Below are 10,305 nucleotides of genomic sequence, written 5' to 3'. Positions count from 1 at the left end.
TTTAAATATTTAAATACACAGTATGTTTTTCATTTCTTCTCTTGCCCTGGGCCCAGCAGATGTTAGGGGGTGGGCCTGATCCTAACCTCCTTGACCCTCAGACCCTCAGCTTCCTTTTCCGGAAAAGGAGAATAACACCCCTGAGCTCACGAATTCGGATGAACTAGGCACCTGAGCAAATATGGCTAATGTAAGTTCCCTCACTCTCCTGAGGAGGAATTCATGTTCTAGGAGTGTTTTGGAGTCTTTGTTTTGGTTTTCTTTAAAATTTTATTTTTATTTTTTGGGGTATGCAAGGGAGTCTCGTGGGTAAGGAAGTGGTTGAAAACACCGAAGGGAGAGTTGTGTGATAGGGCGGGGTGGGATCGGCTCCGAGGAACTGGCTTTGGTAGTGGGAATGGAGAAGAGGAATCCCCATCCGCCCCCGCAGGAAACGCTCCAGTGATTGGAGGTGTGTGTGCTTGTGTGTGCCGGTGTGTGAGGAGGGGGTTAGCTCTGACTCCCGCAGACATCACCACGCATGACGAAGCTACTTCCCCTCACGCGGTCCAAGGCGCACACGCGCGATCCACGGCCACGCCTGCACACACTCGACACACACAGGGTAACCGAGGGTCCGGTTGCCATGGCGAGCAGGAGCGCGAGAGCCCTGCCGCCCCGCCCGCCCCCGGCCGAGCCCGGTCAACTCCATCTCTGATTGGCCGCTGCTTCCTCATTATGCAAATCATTTGCGTAGACCCGGCGGCCAGCTGCCTTACGTCATCAAACACGGGGGCTGGGGCTCGGGGCTCAGTTCCGGGAGAGCTCGGGCGGGAGCCCAGAGAGCGAGGCGCGGGGACCTGAAGCTAGACCCCAGCATCCCGCCGCTTCGGCCCGGGCCTGCCCCGCCCCCTGCCCCGCCCTTTTCCAGCCCGCCCCACCCTTTCTACGCCCCTCCATCCGGACGCCGCCCCCGGTGCAGCCCCCCGCCCTCGCTGCCCGTGTCCCGCCCCTCCCCCCCTGGCCCTCGCCACCGGTCCAGGGAGGGGACGGCGGGACAGGCGGGACCGGCGGGACCGGCGGGAGGGCGGACCGGGCGGGGATATGGCCGCGGCGCCCGGAGGGTCTGCGCCGCCCGCCGGCCCCGGCCCGCGCCTGGGTTTCAGCACCGCGGACAGCGGGGTCGGTATGAGCGGGCTAAACCCGGGTCCTGCCGTGCCCATGAAGGACCACGACGCCATCAAGCTCTTCGTGGGGCAGATCCCGAGGGGCTTGGACGAGCAGGACCTCAAGCCGCTGTTCGAGGAGTTCGGCCGCATCTACGAGCTGACGGTGCTGAAGGACCGGCTCACCGGCCTCCACAAAGGTGCGCGGGGTCAGCCCAGCCCAGCCCAGCCCAGCCCTGCCCAGCCCTGCCCAGCCCCATTCCGATTAGAGTGCGGCCCAGCCCAAATCCCAGCCTCAACCCCAGCCCCAACCCTAGCCCTATCTAGAGCCAGTCCAACACCAGTCTAATACCAGCCCACTTCAGCCCAGTCTTCTTCCCAGATCACAGAACCCCCAACCCAGAATTTTCTCTCTGACATCCTCCCTCTGATCATCACTCTGGTCCCGACATGTACTCCACTTTAACCTCCAACTCCCTTCCCTTCACGTCTCACATCGCAACACTCCTCGCCTTTCAGCTGGACTTCCCTCTATCTCTCCCATCAGACATCTCAAATCCTGGAATTTGGAAACTTATTCCACCTTCTAGGTCTCTGACACCTTCAATCTCCCAAACCCTGGACCCAATCATTCCTGAACCACCATCCCTCCACCCCCATCTGGGGCCACCCCACTCAGGCCTAACCACCTTCACACACATTTTGGGCTTGCACCCCTCATTCTGGCATCCAAGACCAGTCAACCCCCAGAACCTTCTTTTGATTCACACTGCCAACCTAAAATCTCACAGACACAAACTCTCCGCTTCTTCAGAACCCATGCCTGTCTAAGTCACAAAATCCAATTCCCCTCCCAGGAGGCTCTCAGCACCAAATTCCACCTTCATGCTTAACAATAGCCCCAATCTCTCCTACTCCCATCCAGAATCCCACCACTGTCTTCCTTTTCTGATTTGAGTCCAGAACTCTGATCTCAGCTGGGAACTCCAGCCACCTTGTGCCCCCTCATCTCAGGCTTCTTCTCAGCTGAACCTACACTTCTTTTACCCTCTAATCTTCCCACTCCTGTGACACATATTTGTCCCTTCCCAATCCTCTTTATGGCCTCCTGCTTTCCCTCCCTTACAGGGTGGTCCTGGACCAGAGCCTGTGGACCAGAGCCTCAGGGTGGGTCAGGTTGAAGAGGTAGAAAGGGGTCTTCTCCCTGCCCTTGCTAGAGAGAGACGCACCAGGTCCTATCCAGCCACACCCCTTTCCTCCTGTAGGAATAGGGAGGAGGCTTGTTTACATGCAGAAAAGTCTGTCCAGGCTGGGCTGGAGTAAGAGAGCCAGAAACACATTCATACATGGGCAGGGGAAGGAAATTATTTGAGAAGAAACACCTTTTTCTCTCCCCACCTTCACCATGCTGCAGTTTCAGGGTTTGGGGAGTGGGGGAGGGTCCCCAACTATCCTCCGTGATCTTTCCAGGAGAGAAGTGGTGGGTCCTGGGTAACAGTTAAATGTACTTTCCTAAGGGCTAAGAGCTGGAAACAGGCTGCCACCTTTTCAACTCAGAGGCTTTGGAGAGTTCCTAGGCACACTAACATAGAGACTCCAGGAAAATGCCCATAGAAGATTTGGGAGCAGCTATGAAGCAGTGCATCTTCCACCCTCCTGGGTGGGGTCATTTTTAGAGGGGCATGAAATGACAAGACCATACCATCCAGATTCCTTCTAACACAGTCCAGCTGCCCAGCTGTACATCCATCCATACCAATTTATTTTCTTATTTTCTAGACATTTATTTCAGTATGAAAGTACAAGCTAATCTTTCTGAGCCATCTGTACAGTAAGGGAAGTGTATAGAATACCTTTAATTCTCACTCAAACACCGTCGGAGTCTCTGAACTGTTCCCTCATCCTTTCTCTCTTTCTCTCTACACTTAGTTCTAATTCTTCCTGTTTTTTTTCATTCATCTGTCCTTCAAGCCATGCTTCTCTGTCTTTTTATCCCTCATTCTTCCACTCCCTTTCCCAGGTAGTCACACAGGGCTCCTTTAGGCAGCAACTAGGCCCTCGAGCCTTTCTGAGAGGCCCCCAGCCCTGCCCAGTTCTGACATCAGCTAATATGGCTTGGTGGCAGTAGATGGAACAGAGATGTAAGCGGAATCAGGTGTTTGGTGATTTATCCCCAAACCAACCCACAGCTCTTGAAGGCAGGGTTGCCTTGCAAGATCACTGAGGGGGGTCTCCAAGTCAACATATTCTCCACCTTCTCCCCAGCAACAGTGATGTCCAAAAGCCAGAGTGACTCGTTTTCTTTTTGATGGCTGAGTACCACGGGGGGCAGCCACAGTGCTTTTAAAACAAGCTCAGCCTAGGAGTTTGGAGATTCCAAACCCTATCCTGCCACTTGTATACTCTCTGGGCTTCAGTTTCCCTATTGATATGATAAGAGTTTGTCCCAGGAGTTCTCTAAGGTCACTTTAACCCAATGAATGGCAGATATCCGCCCACCTTAAGAGGGCAACCACATAGGAGACACTGGAGAAAATGTTCCCATTTGCCTTTGAAGTCTGCTGAAGTCTAAGTGGAAAACTGCACCACACTCCTAATGGCTTCCCACATCCACTTTCTCTTCCTTCAGTCTTTCTCCTTCCTACACTCAGAAGGCTGTTTTTGAAAACACAGACCTAATGTCACAACCCTTTAGTGGCTCTCCACTGTTCTTAGGAAAAAGTTCAAAATCCAGACTGAGGTTATAGATGAGCTGATCCCTGCACACCCCACTGGCCACTCTGCCCCTAAGTTACCAATCTCCAACCATACTAGCCTTCCATTCATTTCCCCAACACACTGAATTCTTCACTCAGTCATCATACGTACTATTCTCTCTGCTTGAAATAATCGCCACACTTTTTGTTACCTCATTAACACCCGTTTGTTATTGAGAATTCAGTGTGTTCTTTGAGACATTCCTCAACCTTGTGGAGTTAGATACATCCCCCTCATGATCCTTTACATGATCCCCCTTAAGGCAGGAAATGTATCTGTCTTGTTGCCATTTTACCTTCAAGCCCTCAAAATGTCCCACCATAATAAGTATTCAATAAATCTTTTCTGAATGAGTGAGTGCTCAATGACTTTTGGAAAGGAAGAAATCTTGGCCCTGTGCTTCTTAGCAGGCTACAGGTTCTGAGGCTGGACAAAAAGAGGGTAGGACTGATCCTTTGGCTCAACCCCGACTCCTTCTCTCCCCTGTATCTACTGGTTCTTTTAGAGAAGTCAAATTTGGGGCACAATAACTATTTAAGAGGCCCTATCTTGAAGTCCTGGGAGAGCTGACAGATCAAGTTCCTTGGATAGGATTGGAAGTCCCTAGAAGCTCCTACCCATAGGACACCCTTAAACCAGTCCCATCTTCCAAGCCTCAAAATTATCCCTTCCTCAGACTCAAACTAGGAGGAGGTGTTAGCAAGGAGTTCTGGGGTCCTGGGGTCCCAACCTTTCTCCTCCTCTTCTGTCTCCTCCCATCTGAAACTGAGTTGGGAAGGAATTGAGGCTGATTCTGAGAGACTTTGGGAGTATGAATCCAAAAAGGAAAGGGGAGGCTGGGGTTAAAGCTGAAGGCAAAGCTGCTTAGGGAGGTCTAACCCTAACAGGATTTACGGCTGGAGTGGGGAGGGGAGATGTGGGATTGTATTAGCATGTGACTGGGTGTGGGTACACATGTTCCGTAGGCAAGAGGCCACGAGCAATTGAGAAGGAGCCAGAGCCTGGGACACAGGCACACGAAGCCCCTCCCTTCAGAGAAGGTGGGAGGCAGAGAAGCCTTCTCAGAAGTAGTGTCCTTGTTTAAAGGAGAGTGGCTTTGAGTTTGTCAACTTAATGGGGTCTTTCCAGGAAGAGTATCTGGGGGTTTCAGGAAACCCCCTGAGCCAGCCTCTTCCTCCCCAGGCTGTGCCTTCCTCACCTACTGCGCCCGGGACTCTGCTCTCAAGGCCCAGAGTGCACTGCACGAGCAGAAGACCCTGCCAGGGGTAAGTCCACCAGGGTTGGTGGGCGGGGGGAATCACCTCAGGCTGGGGACATAGGCCCTATGTGCATGCCAAAGCAGCATATAGGGGCTGGGCTGGGACCAGGAACTAGAAGAAGAGTCATCTTTCCAGGAGAGGACTTACCTGTACCCTTAACAGCTACAGGTTATGTGTTATGTTCAGTGTTCTGGTCCAAAGAAACGGGCTCAAGACTCTTGGGCTAAGTGTACCATGCCCATAATTAGGGAAGGCATTACTGTTGTGAGCTATGCTAGAGTTTGTCCATGTTGGCTAAGATCATGATTTTTAGGTGTCATTTGTCACTGGTGTGAGCATATATGCAGATACATGGAGGAGAGGCTCTGCTGGTCTGGAATCCCACTTCCTCCAGTTCTAGGGTCCTTGATGGCACTTCCCTCTGGTCCTCTTCCTGTAATGTTTTTTGGGGTGTCTTGACTCACCAAGATTGCTTTCCCTCCACACCCCAAACACGTAGCTAAAGTTAAGAGAGATCTGATTCCACAGGCAGCTAGGCTACTGTGTATCAGTGGCACTTGATATGGCCTTGGCTAATGGCTAATCACTGGACAAAAGGCAAAGTGGGACCTACTGTGGAAGGAAGAAAGTGGTGATTGTTAGGAACTAGTGTGGGTTCACCAAGAGCAAGTCATACTACACAGCCTCATTCTTTCTTGTCCAAGGAGTGATATGTCTAGAACAAGAATGCTATTCAAATGTCCCAGGCAGGCCAAACATGGGACACATATCCACTTCCAGGCGTCAGATTTAAGAGGGTCATTAGCCTACCATAAAGATACTAGGATGGGATGGGAACATAAAATATATCATGGAATGATAATTTGAAGAATTGGGGATATTTAGCTGGAGAAAATAGGGTTTAGTGGGGGCTGCAATAGGGAGGCATCATAACATAATAATTAAGAATACCAGTTTTTTGAGATTCACAGACTGGATTTGAATCCCAGCTCTGCCATTTACCACTTCTGTGTCTTCAGATACATTACTAGAAAATTTCCTCATCTATAAGGAGTAGGTTATACTAACACTTAGCTCTCTGGGCTATTGTGAGGATTCACTGAGGCTTAGCAAGTGCCTGGCACAGAGTAAGATCTTGATACATATTACTGTTGGGGCGGGTAACCGCTTTCACATCCTGAAGAGGGATTTGGTTTCCTATGGGTGGCCTCACAGAGCAGTGGGGTATAAAGAGCAGATGCGCTAATTTCAGCTCCGTGTAAAGAAGTCATTTCTCTGCATTGGAGCTCTCCAGCAATAACGCAGGCTTTACTTAGAGCCGATCAGGCTGTTATCGGGGTGTCAGATCCTAGAACCAATCCTTGTAATTGAAGGAACTTGAGCCTCGCTCTTGAAGACTCAGTGTCAAGTTAACACTAACTTATCACCCTCGCCAATCCTCTGTATGCAGGCTCTGGAGTCAGACAGACCTGGGTGTCGATCCAGGCCCCACCACTCACTGACTCTATGACCTTGAGCAAGTCTTTACCTCTCTAAGCCTAAGCTTCCTCATCTGTGAAATTGAACTTGTAGGGTTGTTATCATAATTAAATGAACTAAGTCATGTAAAGTGCTTAACACAGATCTTGGCAGACAATCAGTACTCAATACAGGTTAGCTGGTGGTAGTAGTAGTAGTAGTAGTAGTAACAGCAGCATTACTAGGAGTAATAGTAGAAGTCATTACTCATCCAACCTTGGGAGTAAATGACTTCTGTCACTAGAATTGAGTCAATGATACGAACAGTAACACTCCACGTGGGAAACATCATGGTAGAGGTGCAGAGACAAGAGGAACAGATGGGTGTGAAATGAGGCTGGGAGTGTAGAGGAGGGGGCCCTCATGTGAGCAGGGGCCAGACCAGAAAGAAGATCCACAGAGGGCAGTGGCTGAAGAGGAAACTTTGAACTCCAGGCTGAGGGGTTTGGACTTTATCCTGAAAGCAAATGAAAGGCACTGAAAAAATTAATATGAACTTTGGGAGAACAAATCCCCTCCTTAGGGACTTCCCTGGTGGTCCAGTGGTAAAGAATCCGTCTTGCAATGCAGGGGATGCCAGTTCAATCCCTGGTCGGGGAACTAAGATCCCACATGCCGCGGGGCAACTAAGCTGCACGCCACAGCTAGAGAGAAGCCCGTGCACCAGAACAAAGAGCCTGTGCACTGCAACGAAAGATCCCGTGTGCCGCCAACTAAGACCTGATGCAGCCAATAAATGTTAAAAAAAAAAAAAAAATCCCCTCCTCAACCAGCCACAGGGCTCCACAAGAGATGGGGTACCTGGGGTACTCTATGAGGCTGAGGGCACCTGAGATAAGGACAGTGAAGCCCTATACTACTGGGACAATTTCTGGGAGAAAAAAGAGAAATAATAATAACTAACATATATTGATACCAGACAGTGTTCCTAGCACTTTACAGGTTCAAATTCATTTAATCCTCTATGAAGAAGGTATTGTTATTGGCATTCCCATTTTACAGGTGAGGAAACTGAGTCATAGAAAACAAGTGACTTGCCCAAGGTCATGTAGCTACTAATGGGAAGATGTGGGCTTTGAATGCAAGTAGTCTGGCTCCAGAACTCATTCACTTAACCACTGCACTGTTACCTGAGCCAAGCTGGTGGCAGATAGGGGTCTAAAGTTCTGGAGGGGATGGTGACTGGGTACATCTGCCCCCTCTCACCCTTTCATCTACAGGCTTCCAACATGGCCTGACTTCCTCTTGTACTGCCAGGATTGGCTTATTCACCCTCCTCAGCTTAACAAAGTGAAAATTAATATTTAATTATTCTCCTAAATGAAAATCGATGGCCCTGTTGGCCAGCCCCAGCAATGGCCGAGTCATCAATCTTTCCTCTGGGCCTGCCAGGGGCAGCAGTAGCTTTAGTCACCTGGCCTCAGGCCCACCAGCATGGAGAGGTGGGTGCCCAGCTCTCTGTAGGCACTGGGTCCTGGGCACACCTGCCATCTGCTGGAGAAGCAGGGACAACACTTCAATCTGGACTCTGACTGGAGGCAGGCAGGACTGTCGCTGTGGGACTAGGAAAGGCTGTGTCAAACCTAAAGAGAAAGCCTGAACCGCTAGGAGAAATTTCATGTTATCTGCTGGACTGGGACCTCCCCTCGGCCCCCCTCCACGAGCTCCCTGCTAATTTCTGTCACCTATCAAAGCTTGACTCCCTACTCAGGACTTCCTTCAAACCTCAGTGGTCTGTCCCATCTTCTACAGCTTCTTCCCCATGAAGCTAGAGTTACTTCTTTCAGCCTCACTTTAGGCTCCAGAATCCACCTGAAGAAAGTGAGGCCCAACCTCAGCCCCACCTTCTGGGATTCAGAAGGTTCCCTCCTGCCCCCGCACTTGTCTCCCTCCATGTTCATGTTCTCCTTTCCCCTGGGCATCCATCCCTTCAAACACCATGAAGGAGACAGACATAACTGAGTACATTTGCTTTTGCAGGTTGTGCCCTGCACAAAACAGCTTGAGTGGAAAAGGCAAACAGGGCCTGAAATCCAGCCATGCTCTATTGACCAAGCCATGCACATTATCACAGGACTGTGTAAGCCCAGAGGAAGGGTCACATTTTTCCTAATTTGCCCACAGGGTTGCCTCTTTGTAACTCACACAAAGGCACTGTATGTGCTAGCAGCTGCCCAGTGCATGAGCTGGCGCCTTTGCCCTCAAGGAGCTTCCAGCCCAGAAATAACTTGTTGCACCTCAGTGGGGTTTAACCTCTGGGCACGTAGAAGAAGCATCAGGGGTGGAGAAGGAGGAGATGCTTCACAGGCGAGACGCTGTCTGAGCTGAATCATGATCATACTTCATCATGTTTGAAGGCCTAGAAACCTAAAAGACAAAAGTGTCTTCTGGAATTCTGGGGACAGTCAGGGAAAGTGCCCAGCAAAGATGTCTAAGGCTCCAAGTGAATGGAGAGTATCATGCATGTTGGGCAGCACGGGAGGCAGGACTAACAGGTTTTGGCTCCCAGTCTTAGGATCTCGGGTTTTACTGGGCAGCTTGCAATGGGGAACTGTGGGTGGATTTTGAGCAGGGAAGAGTGAGGGACTGGTACTGAAAGATCACTTTGGCTACAGCGTGAATGCTGGGGTGGAGAGGATGCAATGCTGGAGGCAGATGACCCTCTGGAAACACTTGCTGAGGGCATGTGAGTGATGATACTGGCCTGGAGCTGGGGTTAGGGTAGGAACGGAGAGGAGAGGATGGACTTGAGAACTATTTAGGAAATCCATATAGATTCTAGAACGAATGGGACTTGGCAGTGGGTTGAATTAGAGGAAGGGGGTGAGGTAGAACAAAGTACTGAAAATGGTGGTTTCCTTTTTATCTGCTCCACTCTTTCTTGCACCCATGACACCTCTCTTAGACCCATCAGTAGTCCCTTCTTTGGGGAGGTTCCAATAAGCATTCTTCCCATGGTGAGGGGAAGGGGCTGAGGGCATGAGTGCTGAGTGGAGGGAAGAGCTGTGATCAGGACAGAAGAGTGTGAAGAGGGCAATGTGGACCCCAAAGGCAGGAATTTTTGGCAAGTCAAGCAGAGAGAAGGGGTAAGATCTTGCCTTCCCTGCTGCTTACAGGGGCAGAAGGCCTAGGACCCCATACGTGTCTGTCCTGCCCCCGACCTTCTCCACTCCACTGCTTGGAGTAGGTTGTCCTCTCCTCTTTCTGACATACTCTCCCTTGATTTCCCCTCCAGGGCTGGGCCCTGAAGCAGAAATGTGCCTGGACTTGGGAAAGTCTCAGGGGAATAGGTGCTCAGCCAAGGGCAACAGCTCCCGTGAGGTCCCATGACAAGTTCTTGGCCAAGGAAGCAATGCCCTCTTTTCTTCAAAGGGGAACAGTGATTACTTGACCCCGCTTCCACATCCCTCCCCTGGCTATGACAGGAACGAGGCAGGGTAGGGCTGCCCAGGTAGCTCATGTGGGCAGCTCTCTTTCTCCTTTAGCCACACAGAACATACCTAAAAACCGGGTGTCCTCCCTAACCACTTCCCAGTGGAGACTGAAGGCCCAGAGCCTGGGGACCATTACTCTTCTCAACTCTGTCATCACCATCTTGGGCTCCTCCCCTGAGGACTTCCCCTGCA

At 50.8% G+C, this 10,305-nt stretch overlaps 1 protein-coding gene across 1 annotated transcript in view; it reads left to right on the top strand.

The window, feature by feature from the left end:
• Positions 1-1,083: 1,083 nt before the first annotated feature.
• The window catches only part of CELF6 (CUGBP Elav-like family member 6), a 30,857-nt gene continuing 21,635 nt past the window's right edge, over positions 1,084-10,305 (top strand). The window contains exons 1-2 of the mRNA XM_029239460.1: positions 1,084-1,345; positions 5,085-5,167. Coding sequence (XP_029095293.1) covers positions 1,084-1,345; positions 5,085-5,167 — 345 coding nt within the window. The remainder of the gene's footprint in view (positions 1,346-5,084; positions 5,168-10,305) is intronic.

Source organism: Monodon monoceros, unplaced genomic scaffold, assembly GCF_005190385.1.
Source record: "Monodon monoceros isolate NGI ecotype Baffin Bay Population unplaced genomic scaffold, NGI_Narwhal_1 Super_Scaffold_21, whole genome shotgun sequence".
NCBI classification, from domain to species: domain Eukaryota; kingdom Metazoa; phylum Chordata; class Mammalia; order Artiodactyla; family Monodontidae; genus Monodon; species Monodon monoceros.
Note: the sequence above shows the minus strand (reverse complement) of the source record. Positions and strands in the feature narration are given on the sequence as shown.